This window comes from Oncorhynchus tshawytscha, linkage group LG31 (assembly GCF_018296145.1).
Source record: "Oncorhynchus tshawytscha isolate Ot180627B linkage group LG31, Otsh_v2.0, whole genome shotgun sequence".
NCBI lineage: Eukaryota > Metazoa > Chordata > Actinopteri > Salmoniformes > Salmonidae > Oncorhynchus > Oncorhynchus tshawytscha.
The window spans coordinates 24780475-24796747 of NC_056459.1; the positions used below are offsets into that span (position 1 = coordinate 24780475).

The window sequence follows — 16273 nt, forward strand, 5'->3', positions numbered from 1 at the left end:
TTCTTGTTTGCTAAACAGACTCATGACACTTCTCCAGGGGCACTTGTTGTGTCAGCAGCTGTGGGAAGAGATTAACACAAGAATACATGTTTATATTATAACAGTTATATATTGATTATATTGACATATACAACTTAAAAATATTGATTTGAATACGTTTGGAACACAAAGAAAACTTTGCTAGTCAAATTAACATGTAAGATAGTCATCAGGACCAGGTACAGCCTTGTGGAGTGAAATAGCTATTACATTAGTGCTTTGTCATCCGGTCTGGTGCATTTAGGTATCCTTTGCACGGTATACATCATTGCTGTCAACCTGCAATTGTATATTTTTGTTTGAGGATGGCTTACCCCCTGTTGCCAAGTGTAGTGTATATATTAAATGTTGTGCATTGGAATATTTCACTAGCCTACCATAGACGACAAAGCTAAGGCAGCGGCTTTATCGTCCCTGTGCAAAGGCATGTACTGCGGTCTGTGTTTGGTTCAAATTATCCGTCATCATGAGGTAAATTTTCTGGAAAGGAAGTGGTGACCTATGTTGACCCGGAATTGGACGCCAAATCCGAGCGATTCTATCGGAGGAGTAAACATGGAGGACAACGGCGGTGAAGATCCTGTTAATAACAACAATGATACAACGGTATCTTCGGATGGATCTATTATTAAGGTTACAGTCAAAACCCCGAAAGATAAGGAAGAAATCGCCATATCGGAAGATGCCTCGGTCACTCAGGTTCGTTTATTTTGTTAATCCGTAGCTTGCTAGCGAGCGGCCACAAACGTTAGCTGCTATGCTACATCATCATCATCATGCCCACTGGTGGGTGGGTGGGTGGGTGGGTGTGTGTGTGTGTAGTTAAGTGTAGTGTAGTTAGTTAGCGAGCTAATATTCCAGAATTGGACGGTGTAGCGATATTTATAGCTATTTACTTAGCAAACTATTCACTAACTTTGTTATGATACCACTCTCAAATACTCTAGTCCTCCATATTGTTAGGTGCTTAGTTGTTTTATGTAGCCTAGCTAACGTTAGCTAACCGGCTTTCCAACTCAACAAATGACAGCTGATTCCCTGCACAGTCAAGGCAATGTATCGTATGACTTCTGTATGTTAGTCATAAAAAAAACTATATTTTAACTAAGTAGTTAGCTAACTAGGTAAATTGTTAGCTAACGTTGGATAAATGTTGTTAGCTAAATGCTAGCTATCTAGTTTCTTAGCTGTTTCTCCAGAAACAACTTTGTGCTGGCCTTGGTACTCTATAAACAGTCTTCTTCTTCAGAATGTAACGGAACCTCATTGTTCTGAATATCAGTTACTGGACTTTAGATTTCTGTCCATGTGAATCATCTCTCCCATACACAAGTCCCCCTGTTACATTCAAGCTGATGTGTTATGAATCTGTCAGCTAATGTCTCTTTTCTTCCTGTCACTCCAGTCCTGATTTGATATCCTGAACAGCTAAATGGCCTACAGCTTATTTTTTACTCCTGTTTAATGTGCCTCTCATGTGTGTAGAATTCTTGTGCTCACTGGAGGCACAACACTTAGAGTGATTTGGTATTTGTGATCGGGTAGTATGATTCTTGTAATAGGATAAGCAGTGAGCATTTACCCAGAGATAAGCCATGAGGATTTACCCAGAGATAAGCAATGAGGATTTACCCAGAGATAAGCAATGAGGATTTACCCAGTGATAAGCAATGAGGATTTACCCAGAAACAAGGCTTTAGAATTAAAATCAGTTAATTTAGAATTGTTTGACTACGTCACTTTGTTTCCCTTTCTTCCCTCATCTTCCGCCCTCTTTCTCTTGCTGTCCATCCCTTCTCTCTATATATATCTTTCTCCTTTCCCAGTTTAAGGAGGAGATCTCGCGGAGGTTCAAAGCCAAGCAGGATCAGTTGGTTCTGATCTTTGCAGGGAAGATCCTGAAGGACGGGGACTCGCTCAACCAACACGGCATCAAGGACGGCCTGACAGTCCACCTGGTCATAAAGACGGCACACAAGTAAGATGATGCAAAATGGATATTGTGTTTTAGTTGGATACTGTCGTCTTCTTCGGACATTTGGCAGGAAGGGAAAATTGGAATTGGAAAAGGAATTGCTTGGTCAACTTTTGAATAAGTGAATAGGCTATATGTAGTGTCTCCACTTGCATCGCCGAATAGCTTTCGGTAACGCAACTGGTTACTATGTATTATCGGGGTGGCAGGGTAGCCTAGTGGTTAGAGCGTTGGACTAGTAACCGGAAGGTTGCAAGTTCAAACTCCCGAGCTGACAAGGTACAAATCTGTCGTTCTGCCCCTGAACAGGCAGTTAACCCACTGTTCCTAGGCCGTCATTGAAAATAAGAATTTGTTCTTAACTGACTTGCCTAGTAAAATAAAGGTAAAATAAATCAAATAAAATTAAAGTGGGCGGTCACGTGTTTTGCAGAATAGTATTGCTAGTTTGAGCCGACAGACATTTCTATGTGAATTTGGTCGGGTTGCCAAATTCATATTGCATATTGTAGCTTTAATGTGAATTTGGAAAAATAACTGATCAGTGCATTGTCCCTCCAGGGCAGGAGATGGTGCTAGTTCCTCCACCTCCTGCACCTCCCAGGTAGGCAGCAGTAGTGGCAGCTCCTCGGGCCCCAGTTCTGCAGCCCACTCCTCCACAGTAGGGTCCACTGGAGGCCCTGCCTCGGCACCCCCACAGACCCCCAACATACTGAGTGAGTTTACAAAGCTAAATAAGTACACACTTCTAATCTTATCTATCCACCTCCTCACACCCCCCCCAACAGTTTATACTGAAAAAGACATCCGACAACAATTTCCAAAGATCATTACTATCACCATCACGACCTCTGACCATGCCCCTCTCCCTCCCTCCTAGCCGGGTTTGGTGACCTGTCCAGCCTGAGCAGTATGGGCATGGGCTCAGCTAACTTCATGGAGCTGCAGCAGCAGATGCAGAGCCAGCTGATGTCCAACCCAGAGATGCTGTCTCAGATCATGGAGAACCCCCTGGTGCAGAACATGATGTCCAACCCAGACCTGATGAGGCAGATGATCGTGGCCAACCCTCAGATGCAGCAGCTGATGGAGCGTAACCCCGAGATCTCCCACATGCTCAACAACCCCGAGCTTATGAGACAGGTGAGGGACCTTACAGTGAAATGCTTACTTACGAGCCCCTAACCACCAATGCAGTTTAAAAAAAATACGGATAGGAATAAGAGATAAAAGTAACAAGTCATTAAAGAGCAGCATTAAAATAACAATAGCAAGACTATATACAGGGGGTTATCGGTACAGAGTCAATGTGCTGGGGCACCAGTTAGTTGAGGTAGTATGTACATAGTTAGAGTTATTAAAGTGACTATGCATAGATGATAACAACAGATTAGCAGCTGTGTAAAAGAGGGGGGAGGGCAATGCAAATAGTCTGGGTAGCCATTTAATTAATGTTCAGGGGTCATGGCTTGGAGGTAGAAGCTTCTTGGACCTAGACTTGACGATCTGGTACCGCTTGCAGTGCGGTAGCAGAGAACAGTCTGACTAGAGTGGCTGGAGTCCTTGACAATTTTTAGGGCCTTTTCTCTGACACTGCCTGGTATAGAGGTCCTGGATGGCAGGAAGCTTGGCCCCAGTGATGCACTGGGCCATTCGCACTACCCTCTGTAGTGTCTTGCGGTTGGAGGTCTAGCAGTATCTATACCAGGCAGTGATGTGTACCAGTCAGGATGGTGCATCTGTAGAACCTTTTGAGGATCTGAGGACCCATGCCAAATCTTTTCAGTCTCCTGAGGGGGAATAGGTTTTGTCGTGCCCTCTTCACGACTGTCTTGGTGTGCTTGGACCATGTTAGTTTGTTGGTGATGTGGACACCAAAGAACGTGAAGCTCTCAACCTGCTCTACTGCTGCCCTGTCAATGAGAATGAGGGTGTGCTCGGTCCTCTTTTTCCTGTTATCCCAATCATCTCCTTTGTCTTGATCACGTTGAGGGAGAGGTTGTTGGCCTGGCACCACACGGCCAGGTGTCTGACCTCCTCCCTATAGGCTGTCTCGTCGTTGTCGGTGATCAGGCCTACCACTGTTGTGTCATCGGCAAACTTAATGATGGTATTGGAGTCGTGCCTGGCCGTGCAGTCATGAGTGAACAGGGAGTACAGAAGGGGACTGAGCACGAACCCCTGAGGGGCCCCCGTGTTGAGGATCAGCATGGTGGATGTGTTGTTACCTACCCTTACCCCATGGGGGTGGCCGTCAGGAAGTCCAGGATCCAGTTGCAGAGGGAGGTGTTTAGTCCCAGAGTCCTTATTGACAAGCTTTCAGGGCACTAAGGTGTTGAACGCTGAGCTGTGGTCAATGTATAGAATTTTCACATAGGTGTTCCTTTTGTCCAGGTGGGAAAGGGCAGTGTGGAGTGCAATAGAGATTAGAGTTTGACCAATTAATCTGCAATTGACAGGCTGGGATTGGCTGGAGTGTACTGTGTAACATCCAGATTGGGATTTGCTAGAGTGTACTGTGTTTATGACAGGTTGCGATTGGCGTTGGGATTGGCTGAAGTGTACTGCGTTACTACAGGTTTGGATTGGCTGGAGTGTACTGTGTTACTGACGGGTTGGGATTGGCTGGAGTGTACTGTGTTACTGACAGATTGGGATTGGCTGGAGTGTACTGTGTTACTGACAGGTTGGGATTGGCTGGAGTGTACTGTGTTACTCATAAATTGGGATTGGCTGGAGTGTACTGTGCAACAGACAGGTTGGGATTGGCTGAAGTGTACTGCGTTACTACAGGTTGGGATTGGCTGGAGTGTACTGTGTTACTGACAGGTTGCGATTGGCTGGAGTGTACTGGATCACTGACAGGTTGTGATTGGCTGGAGTGTACTGGATCACTGACAGGTTGTGATTGGCTGGAGTGTACTGTGTTAATGATGGGTTGGAATTCACTGGAGTGTACTGTGTTACTGACGGGTTGGGATTGGCTGAAGTGTACTGTGTTACTGACTGGTTTGGATTGGCTGGATTTTATTCTTACTGACTGGTTGGGATTGGCTGGAGGGATGACTGACAGGTTATTGTTGGCTGGAGTGTACTGTGTTACTCACTGGTTTGGATTGGGTGGATTTTATTGTTACTGACTGGTTGGGATTGGCTGGAGTGTACTGTGTCACTAACAGGTTGTGATTGGCTGGAGTGTACTGTGTTAATGACGATTTGGGATGCCTGGAGTGTACTGTGTCACTGACAGGTTGTGATTGGCTGGAGTGTACTGTGTTAATGACGATTTGGGATGCCTGAGGGGTGTACTGTGTTCATGACGATTTGGGATGCCTGGAGTGTACTGTGTTCATGACGATTTGGGATGCCTGGAGTGTACAAAGAAGTTAGATTTGGCTAATAATGTAGCAGCTGCTGTTTTTTTCCCATTTATTTTTTAACTGTTGTAAGTCGACTGCTTTTTGAGAGGAATCTTTACATTTAGCTGCATTCTAAATTATTTAAAGATATAGGTTTCTCAGACATAGATTAAGTTTAGTCCTGGACTAAAAAGAAAGCTCAATTGAGAAAATTATTTTTGTCCAGAATAAGGCTTAGCCTTATCTGTGTCTGGGAATGGTGTTTGGGTCTACCTTACCCCTCTAGTCCCTGTACCCCAGAACCCAGCCTAGCTGAAAAAATCCTGTCCACCCCTTCCTGTTCCCTTCTCCTCAGACCATGGAGCTGGCCAGGAACCCTGCTATGATGCAGGAGATGATGCGTAACCAGGATCGGGCGCTTAGCAACCTGGAGAGCATCCCAGGGGGCTACAACGCCCTGCGAAGGATGTACACAGACATCCAGGAACCCATGTTCAGCGCCGCACGAGATCAGGTACCCACTGATGACAATGATTTAAAATCAGTTGACATCACGACTAAGTTCAAATTCAAACCAGAGATTCACCCATTTTTAAAAAAGGTTTTTCAGCCTTAGAAACAAACTCTACGCTATCCCGTGGAGTGTGCTGAACATAAACTCCATTGGTATTCAAGAAGTTGATAATTACTTATTTCTCTCCTTTCTCCCAGTTTGGAAACAACCCTTTCTCAGCCCTGGGGGGTAACTCTGATGGGGGGGTGCAGCCATCGAGGACAGAGAACCGGGAACCACTGCCCAACCCATGGGGCCCCCCCAGCTCCACCAACCCCTCTGAGGGTGGAGGGGGCACGGGCACCACAGGCTCCTCTACCACTGGCAGCACCAACCCCAGTGTCTCCAACCCTCTGGGTGTCAACTCTGCCAGTCTGGGAAATGGTACGGTAATACATAGACTGACTTCCTGTTGAAGTGACAGCATTCAGTTGATATACTACAGCTTCACATACTGCAATATCTAGATGTGACGTTTGGTATTCAGGCCAAAGAGTTCAATCTTGGTTTTATCCGACCAGAGAATCTTGTTTCTCATGGTCTGAGAGTCCTTTAGTTGCCTTTTAACAAACTCCAAGCAGGCTTTTATGTGCCTTTTACCTCCGTCTGGCCACTCTACCGTAAAGGCCTGATTGGTGGAGTGTTGCAGAGATGATTGTCCTTCTGGAAGGTTCTCCCATCTCTACAGAGGAACTCTGGAGCTCTGTCAGAGTGACCATCGGGTTCTTGGCCACCTCCCTGACCAAGGCCCTTCTCCCCCGATTGCTCAGTTTGTCAGGGCGGCCAGATCTAGGAAGAGTCTTGGTGGCTCCAAACTTCTTCCTTTTAAGAATGATGGACGCCAATGTGTTCTTGGTGACCTTCAATGCTGCAGAAATTGGTTGTGTGCCTTTCCAATCAGGTCCAATCAATTTAACTTACCACAGGTGGACTCCAATCAAGTTGTAGAAACATCTCAATGATGATCAATGGAAACAGGATGCACCCAAGCTCAATTTTGAGTCTCATAGCAAAGGGTCTCAATACTTATTCAATAAGGTATTTCTGTTTTATTTTTAATACATTCACTAAAATGTCTAAACCTGTTTTCGCTTTGTCATTATGGGGTATTGTGTGTAGATGATGATTTTTTTTATTTAATCAATTTTAGAATAAGGCTGTATCCTAACAGATTTTTGGGAAAAGTCAAGGGGGTCTGCATACTTTCCGAATGCGCTGTATGTCAGTTTGGGGATTGTAAGCACACGCACACACAACGGCACTTACCCACCCTCCCTCAACCTCCCTGTGTGTGTGTGTGTGTGTGTGTGTGTGTGTGTGTGTGTGTGTGTGTGTGTGTGTGTGTGTGTGTGTGTGTGTGTGTGTGTGTGTGTGTGTGTGTGTGTGTGTGTGTGTGTGTGTGTGTGTGTGTGTGTGTGTGTGTGTGTGTGTGTGTGTGTGTCTCCCAGGTATGTTCAGCAGTCCAGGCATGCAGAGTCTGATGCAGCAGATTTCAGAGAACCCCCAGCTGATGCAGAACATGCTGTCTGCTCCCTACATGCGCAGTATGATGCAGTCTCTGGCCCAGAACCCAGACATGGCCTCCCAGGTCTGTAGCAACAGAGTAGTGGGGGTTATCATGGTTCATAAAGTCACTTTAAGTGTGTCATACGGCACCCTATTCCCTTTATAGTGCACCCATAGGGGCCATGGTTAAAAGTAGTGCACTATAAAGGGAATAGGGTGACATCTGGGACGCAATTAATCTGAACGCAGGGGGATCCATAGGAATCGATGGGAATGGGTTGTCTGTAATTCATTGGCAGCTGTATAGAACAGATCCAGCTGGCAGTGCTTTACCTCCAGGTATCTAGAACAGGTCCAACTGGCAGTGCTTTACCTCCAGGTATCTAGAACAGGTCCAACTGGCAGTGTTTTACCTCGAGGTATCTAGAACAGGTCCAACTGGCAGTGCTTTACCTCGAGGTATCTAGAACAGGTCCAGCTGGCAGTGCTTTACCTCAAGGTATCTAGAACAGGTCCAGCTGGCAGTGCTTTACCTCGAGGTATCTAGAACAGGTCCAGCTGGCAGTGCTGTACCTCGAGGTATCTAGAACAGGTCCAGCTGGCAGTGCTGTACCTCAAGGTATCTAGAACAGGTCCAGCTGGCAGTGCTGTACCTCGAGGTATCTAGAACAGGTCCAGCTGGCTGGCAGTGCTGTACCTCGAGGTATCTAGAACAGGTCCAGCTGGCTGGCAGTGCTGTACCTCGAGGTATCTAGAACAGGTCCAGCTGGCTGGCAGTGCAGTACCTCGAGGTATCTAGAACAGGTCCAGCTGGCTGGCAGTGCTGTACCTCGAGGTATCTAGAACAGGTCCAGCTGGCTGGCAGTGCTTTACCTCGAGGTATCTAGAACAGGTCCAACTGGCAGTGCTTTACCTCCAGGTATCTAGAACAGGTCCAACTGGCAGTGCTTTACCTCCAGGTATCTAGAACAGGTCCAGCTGGCTGGCAGTGCTGTACCTCGAGGTATCTAGAACAGGTCCAGCTGGCTGGCAGTGCTGTACCTCGAGGTATCTAGAACAGGTCCAGCTGGCTGGCAGTGCTGTACCTCGAGGTATCTAGAACAGGTCCAGCTGGCTGGCAGTGCTGTACCTCGAGGTATCTAGAACAGGTCTAGCTGGCTGGCAGTGCTGTACCTCGAGGTATCTAGAACAGGTCCAGCTGGCAGTGCTTTACCTATCTCCATATAGATAGACCGATGTGAGGAAGAGGGTGAACAACCTCCCCACTGGGGAAGCAGCAGGTTGCAGCTGGCGAACGACAGGACCCTGATCTTCTCTCACCTTCTGTGTCTCCCGCAGGTGTTGATGAATAATCCCCTTTTTGCTGGAAACCCCCAACTGCAGGAACAGTTCAGGAGCCAGCTGCCTGTCTTCCTGCAGCAGGTATATACACACACACACACATACACACATACATACATATCAAGCAGAGCTGAACCTGTCTCAAGGACCTGATTGAATTGAGTCTGGACTGGATGATTTGTTTCAGAATGTTAATTGATTCATTGTTAGTTTGATTGTGACTGATGTTGTTTAGATGCAGAACCCAGAGGCGCTCTCTGTCATGACCAACCCCCGAGCCATGCAGGCTCTCCTCCAGATACAACAGGGTCTACAGACGCTGCAGACAGAAGCACCAGGACTCATGCCCAGGTACACACACACCCCACAGGAGGTCGGTGGCACCTTAATTGGGGAGGATGGGCTCGTGGTAATGGCTGGAGCAGAATGGTATCAAATACAGCAAACGCTATGTTCCAGCCATTATTGTGAGCCGTCCTCCCCTCAGCAGCCTCTGCTGACAAACACTGACACACACACTGAGACACTTTGGGTAGTAGCCTGAATCCTCTGTTAGGCAATATGTTCTCTGAGTCTGTACTAACACCTTTGTGTCTCCCAGTTTGGCACCGGGTGGGCTGCCAGGTGGTCTACCAGGGGGGCTAGTAGGTGGATTACCAGGTGGAATACCCACAACCCCCCTGTCTGTAGGAGGGGGTGTGGCTCCAGAGAACCCCGCCTCTTCAGCGAGCGCCGGAACAAACCCCGCCCAGCAGCTGATGATGCAGCAGATGCTCCAAATGTTCGCAGGAGGGAATGCCTCGGTATGTACCACACACATCCTGTCTTCCCTCATTCTGTTTTACTGTTTGATTGATTAGTTGATGATTGGTTGACTGATTTGATTGAGTGATTGTGACTGGTCCCCCCTATAGAGTCAGACCCCGGAGGTGCAGTTCCAGCAGCAGCTGGAGCAGCTGGGTGCTATGGGCTTCATCAACCGAGAGGCCAACCTGCAGGCCCTCATCGCTACAGGAGGAGATGTCAACGCTGCCATCGAGAGACTGCTGGGCTCTCAGCCCTCATAAAGACACACTCGCACACACACAGTTACGTATATAAGCATACGTCGATACAGACACACGCATACACACTATCCAGCTCTGGGTAGCAAGGGATAAACACACACACATACTGTCTACAGAGAACCAAGAAGTGAAATGAACCGTCCCAAACCGACACAGATGAGACCCGGTCAGGATATGTACCATTCTAAACATCCACCGCAGCCTCCTGTCAGATCATGCCCCCCCCCTCCCCCACGCCCATATCCCCTGTTCTTAGCCTCATCCACAGAGCTCTGCCCAGCAGAACCAGACTGACCAGACCTCCTCAACAGAGGGGTGCGAAAGGGAAGAGGGCGAAAGGTACCCTCTCTTAAACAGAGATGCTTTACCCGGCAAGATTAATTCATCCATCTTCCTCTCTAATAAATCTGAGGGGTTTATTCAATGAGATGAGAGTTCAGAGTGCGGCAGATAGAAATGCATTCACTGCATTGCATAGAGCTGTTATGACGCATTTGTTTCCTGTCTATATGTTGCATTTCTGTCTACAGTGATGTGAACAATCCACCATTTTGACCAAACCCCTGATGTGCAGGGTATATGGAGAGGGGAGGAAGAGACAAAATAGTTTTGTCAATCTCACACGGATATCAGGCTCCAATCCCTTCCCCCTCTTTCCACTACTTTAACCGTCCAAAACCCTTTCTATTTATTGCTAGTGCTGAAAAGAAAAGATCCCCCACACTTCCACATCCCCCACACTTCAAATCAAATGAGTCTGCCGGTGCTGGTGTAATTTGACTTCACACAGGTGGTGTCACAAGATTGAGACCTTTGATAAGATTGAGAAATGTCATGATAATCGTTAATGAAGGAAGAAAGGTGTGGTTCTGAGGAAGACAAAGATGAGACAGACAGATTTCCTTTTCATTTTAATCTGATTCATTATGCATTTTAATTTGAGGTGTTAGTCGTACCAACCTATAGATAATCTGTTTTGTCTCTAAACAAAACTCTTCCCGGAAAATGTATGAATAAAATATTATGAAAAAAGGCTTTACATTTTTGGTATGGTGTGGCACCATACGTTGTTGTAAATTTAGGTTCTGGCTTTTTGCTTTTATTTTAGCATTGTAGTTGTGGTAACCTTGGCAATGGCTTCCATAGCTGTGATTTGTCTGTTGGCCTCAGCTAAAAATCCATACCCAATTCAACATGTTTGAACTAACTTTTAACAGTACTGTACTACAAAATAAAACTAAGTTGGTCAATAAGAACCCTATTTCAAATTGTGACCATCCTGACTTGTAGTATGAAGAACAGAATTATACTGCGTGTTACATTCAGCAAGTAGTGAAACAGTTTCATTTAAGTTGAATGAATAATGCATTTTCCTGGTAGCCTGGAGGCTCCTCGATGTTATACTGTTGTCTACTGTAGTATCTACCTGTCAAGTGAGGATTTGTCACGGTGCATTGGAAGACGGTGCATTGAAACTGTCATTTAGTTTAGTGCACCTCTGTAGTCAGGGCCGTGCACAGACCTTTCAGTGGGCAGGTGCTCAAAATGAAAAATGGGCACCCCCCTCCCCGCTTGATAATTATTTTCAGAATATCTTGAAATTCATAACATACCAAATGCCTCTGTAGTGAAAATAAAAAAACTACAAATAGCATAGGCCTATTTATTTCTGCAACAGCACACTAATCATCACAAATTGTAAGCAAGCTATTTACTTAGTGCCCCCTAAAGACATGACTGACTTCGGGGAAAAGAGTGTGGGCTGTCAGCTGATCGTTGTTGATTGATTCACATGCTCTTTTACTAATTGTGAATTAACTCTGTCTTTTTGCATCTCTTTGCTGTGGATATCAGCCAACCAGACCAAATATTGATGATGTAGGCTAAATCAAATGTTAAACAAATGTCATGCTGCTGTGGCAGTACTGTTGATATTTACTAGTTAGCTAGCAACACACACTCGACTTGTGACCGCAAAACTCAAGCCATGCAAGTTTGGATACCGGGCGCGTGTGAGCTCCATACAGGGTGGCCAAGCAGGAGAAACCAGAGCCTTATACACAACATGGCCAAAAGTAGTTGACCACTACATGGTCAAATTAGTGGATTTGGCAATTTCAGCCACACCTGTTGCTGACAGGTAGATAAAAATTGACCACACAGCCATGCAATCTCCATAGACAGACATTGGCAGTAGAATGGCTTAACTGAAGAGCTCAGGGACTTTCAACGTGGCACGTTTTTATAGGATGCCACCTTCCCAACAAGTCAGTTCAATTACTTTTTGCCCAGTCAACTGTAAATGCTGTTATTTTGAAGTGGAAACCTAAGAACAACGACGGCAAAGTGGTAGACCACACAAGCTCAGAACGGGACCGCCGAGTGCTGCAGCGCGTAGCTCGTAAAAATCATCTGTCCTGGGTTGCAACACTCACGACAGAGTTCCAAACTGCCTCTGGAAGCATCGTCAGGACAATAACTATTAGTGGGAGCTTCATGAAATGGGATCACCAAGCGCCAGCTGGAGAGGTGTTAAACTCACTGCCATTGGACTCTGGAGCAGTGGAAACGCGTTTTCTGGAGTGATGAATCACGCTTCACTATCTGGCAGTCTGAAGGATGAATCTGGGTTTGGTGGATGCCAGGAGAACGCTACATGCCCCAGTAAAATAGTGGCAACTGTAATGTTTGGTGGAGGAGGAATGATGGTCTGAGGCAGTTTTTCATGATTCGGGTTAGGCCCTCTTAGTTCCAGTGAAGGGAAATCTTAACACTACAGCATACAATGACATTCTAAATGATTCTGTGCTTACAACTTTGTGGCAACAGTATGGGGAAGGCCCTTTCCTGTTTTTGCATGACAATGCCCGCGTGTAGAAAGCGAGGTCCATACAGAAATGGTTTGTCGAGATCGGTGTGGAAGAACTTGACTGGCACATGTGGAGTCAGCTAGAGGCTGGCAGAGAAAGGAGCAGTTGATTGACTGACCAGGGTCAACTATACCACCGTTTCTCTCAAATAAAAAGCCTGCCGAGATAAAAATGATGATTAAAAGCATAACTTATCCCATTCATCTCAGTTATGATGCCAGAGTCAGACAGAACTTGCTTAGGCAGGGAAGATGAGGAATTTGTACGCTTCAGTGCATTTACTGTTTTCCAACATTTTGAAGGATCACCAGCAGAGTCAGAGAGAGAGCTTAACAAGTAGCTTGATTTAGCTTTTATAATCAAGATAGTACATCTGTCTCTCAATTGTCTGAAAGATTGCCAGTCCACTACGGAGACAGTTTTCTCTTGCTTTGTCCCAGGCCTGATTTCTCATCTGAATGAGCTCAGATAACTTTGAAGAAAACCAAGGCTTCGATCTATCTCTGACTGTTAATTGTTTAAAACGGCCGTGCTTATCTGCCAGAGAAATAAATATGGATTATACATTTTTTGTAGCCAACTCAGGGTCAGAAATACAAGAGACCGTGGTTAAATCAGAGAGCAGACTATGTCATGTAAAAACCCTTGAGCAAAAAAACATTTAAAAAATGTATTTTCTAAAACGTAGATAAGTGTTTTGGTGTTTTGTAACTCTAATGCCCCCAAACTCAACTCTGTACCTCGAAACCAGTTCCACTGGATTTTTTCAAATTGTTCCCCTCTAATCAGGTACTGAGTTAGACCTGGGATGCCAGGTGTTTGCAATTCATTATCAGGTAGAACAGAAAACCAGCAGGCTCCGGATCTCGTAGGGTAAGAGTTGAGTACACCAGCTCTAACACATACTATGGGACAATGATCACTGAGATCATATGCAAATACTCCACTAGACAAATATTAGATTTTTTAAATAAATTAATGAAGAGAGAATAGGGCTTTCAGATCACTTGAGTCAGATTCAAATGAATGCATATACTTTTAAATTGATCTGAGGCCAGAGATAGCCAATCCAGAGTCAAATCCCCTAAAATGACCAACTTTGAGGACAGAAAATGTGTTAAACACTCCGATATAGCACCAATAGCATCCACCATGGCAGCAGGGGGGCAGTAAATCCCAGCAACAAATAAATGTGTATTCTGATTTATGGACACATCTACAACCAGGAGCTGAAATTTCTAAGGATCAGAAATATTTAAAGATTGAGAGGCCATGAAATTAGATTTGACATATATGGCCACTCATTCCCCCTTTCTGTAATCTATCACATCTAAATACATTACAATAATTTACTTCAATGTCTTTGTCAGAGTCAGAACCATCTAAACATGTTTCCAAGAGAACCAGAATGTCAGGATATAAGTCCTGTATCCAAATGTCAATTGTGTCCATTTTTTAAATCATACTTCACACATTTAGGTGCAATAGTCCAAGCCCCCTGTGATATTTAAAGTCAGAGGGGGTTTTCAGAGCATTCCCATAAGAGCTAACAGGCAAATGGTCATCTGCAGCTATTTGTTGAGTGAGCTGAGACTTTGCCATGGTCCCTGGCCTTGGCAACCTAGGAGTGGCAAACTTGACAACTTGCGTGCAGTGGGTTCCGAACAACACGAGGCAGGTTTCCATTGACCCAGGTTTATTTGATAAAATCAATGTTGTGACATGTGTAATGGAAACAGCAGATAGGTCAATAGGAGAAATGTTATGAACAATATTTTCATCCGTTCGACAGGTATATTTTCAAGAATGGCAGAATTGCTTCGCCTTTCTTTTCTGGTTGGTTGGTAAGTTTCACCTTCCAATTATTTCAGATCTACAGGAGTGCAAGTTTCACCACCACACAGACCGTGGCGATACTTTGACACAATAGAATTAGAATATGTCAAATATTAGTCAATTCTTGCATTCTATCCATGCTGGCTTTCGCAGGCTACCTGAGACATGAAACTGATAGGTGGGAGGGCATACAGGCTGTCGCCAATTTATTAAGGAGAAATTTTCCTAAATGGATCATGGAAACACTTCAACCACTTAAAATGTACTTTTTTTTGGTGTGACATCATTACATCCAGCTGTTTTCATGGGAAAAAATGGTGTTTGACCAGATACAATGATATTTTACATTAAACAAATTGACAAGACTTTCAGCACACTTATGGAAGTACATTCAACAAGCACAGCACTTACACAAATGACCGATGATTGGCTGAGAGAAATGTATGATAAAAAGATTGTGGGGGACTAAAGCAGTCTGTTTTGCTTGACTTCATTGCAGCTTTTGACATTATCGATCATAGTCTGCTGCTGGAAAAACGTATGTGTTATGGCTTTACAACCCCTGCTATATTGTGTATGAAGAGTTACCTGTCTAACAGAACACAAAGTGTTCTTCTTCCAACATACTCCAGGTAGAATTAGGAATTCCCCAGGGCAGCTGTCTAGGCCCCTTACTTTTTTCAATATTTACTAACAACATGCTACTGGCTTTGGGTGTGTTTATGTATGCGGATGACTCAACACTATACACGTCAGCTACTACAGCAACTAAAATGACTCCAACAATCAGAATGGGTGGCAAGGAATAAGTTAGTCCTAAATATTTCAAAAAGCATTGTATTTGGGACAAATCATTCACTAAACCCTAAACCTAAACTAAATCTTGTAATAAATCATTTGGAAATTTAGCAAATTGAGGTGACTAAATTGCTTTGAGTAACCCTGGATTGTAAACTGTCATGGTCAAAACATATTGATACAGTAGCTAAGATGGGGACAAGTCTGTCCACAATAAAGCGCTGCTCTACCCACAACAATGCAGGTCCTACAGGCTCTAGTTTTGTCGCACCTGGACTACTGTTCAGTCACGTGGTCAGGTGCCACAAAGAGGGACTTGCAATTGTTCAGAACAGGGCAGCACGGCTGTCCCTTGGATGTACACATAGAGCAAACATTAATAATATGCATGTCAATCTCCCCTGGCTCAAAGTGGAGGAGAGATTGACTTCATCACTACTTGTATTTGTGAGAGGTGACATGTTGAAAGCACCTAGCTGTCTGTTTAAACGACAAGTACATAGCTCAGACACCCATGTATACCCCACAAGACATGCCATCAGAGGTCTATTCACAGTCCCCAAGTCTAGAACAGACTACGGGAGGTGCACAGCACTACATAGAGCAATGACTACATGGAACTCTATTCCACATCAGGTAACTGATGCAAGCAGTAGAATCAGAGTTTTAAAAACTGATAAAATTACACCTTGTGGAACAGTGGGGACTGTGAAGCAACACAAACATAAGCACAGACACATGCATACACACACACAAATGATAACATAGGCACTATACACACACATACACATGGATTTAGTGTTGTAGATATGTACTAGTGGAGTAGGGGCCTGAGGGCACACACTTAATGTGTTGTGAAATCTGTTATGAATGTATTGTAATGTTTTTAAAATTGTATAACTACCTTAATTTTGCTGGACCCCAGGAAG

The 16273-nt window shown here is 44.9% G+C and overlaps 1 protein-coding gene across 1 annotated transcript; it reads left to right on the forward strand.

Moving 5' to 3' along the window:
* The first annotated feature begins 543 nt into the window (after nucleotides 1–543).
* Nucleotides 544–11101, forward strand: LOC112229452 (ubiquilin-4). The gene is made up of 11 exons (XM_024395290.2): nucleotides 544–738; nucleotides 1866–2017; nucleotides 2576–2730; nucleotides 2895–3157; nucleotides 5729–5887; nucleotides 6085–6310; nucleotides 7375–7514; nucleotides 8771–8854; nucleotides 9009–9124; nucleotides 9375–9576; nucleotides 9688–11101. Exons 1-11 carry the CDS (start codon nucleotides 595–597, stop codon nucleotides 9838–9840), a joined length of 1794 nt encoding a protein of 597 aa, XP_024251058.1. The 5' UTR covers nucleotides 544–594; the 3' UTR covers nucleotides 9841–11101.
* Nucleotides 11102–16273: the final 5172 nt, after the last annotated feature.

Excerpts from the sequence above, each read along its gene's own strand:
- LOC112229452 (XM_024395290.2), top strand. The coding sequence starts at position 595 with ATGGAGGACAACGGCGGTGAAGATCCTGTTAATAACAACAATGATACA. Across the intron at positions 739-1,865 it reads AAGATGCCTCGGTCACTCAG|TTTAAGGAGGAGATCTCGCG; the intron begins GTTCGTTTATTT and ends CTCCTTTCCCAG. Across the intron at positions 8,855-9,008 it reads TGCCTGTCTTCCTGCAGCAG|ATGCAGAACCCAGAGGCGCT; the intron begins GTATATACACAC and ends GATGTTGTTTAG.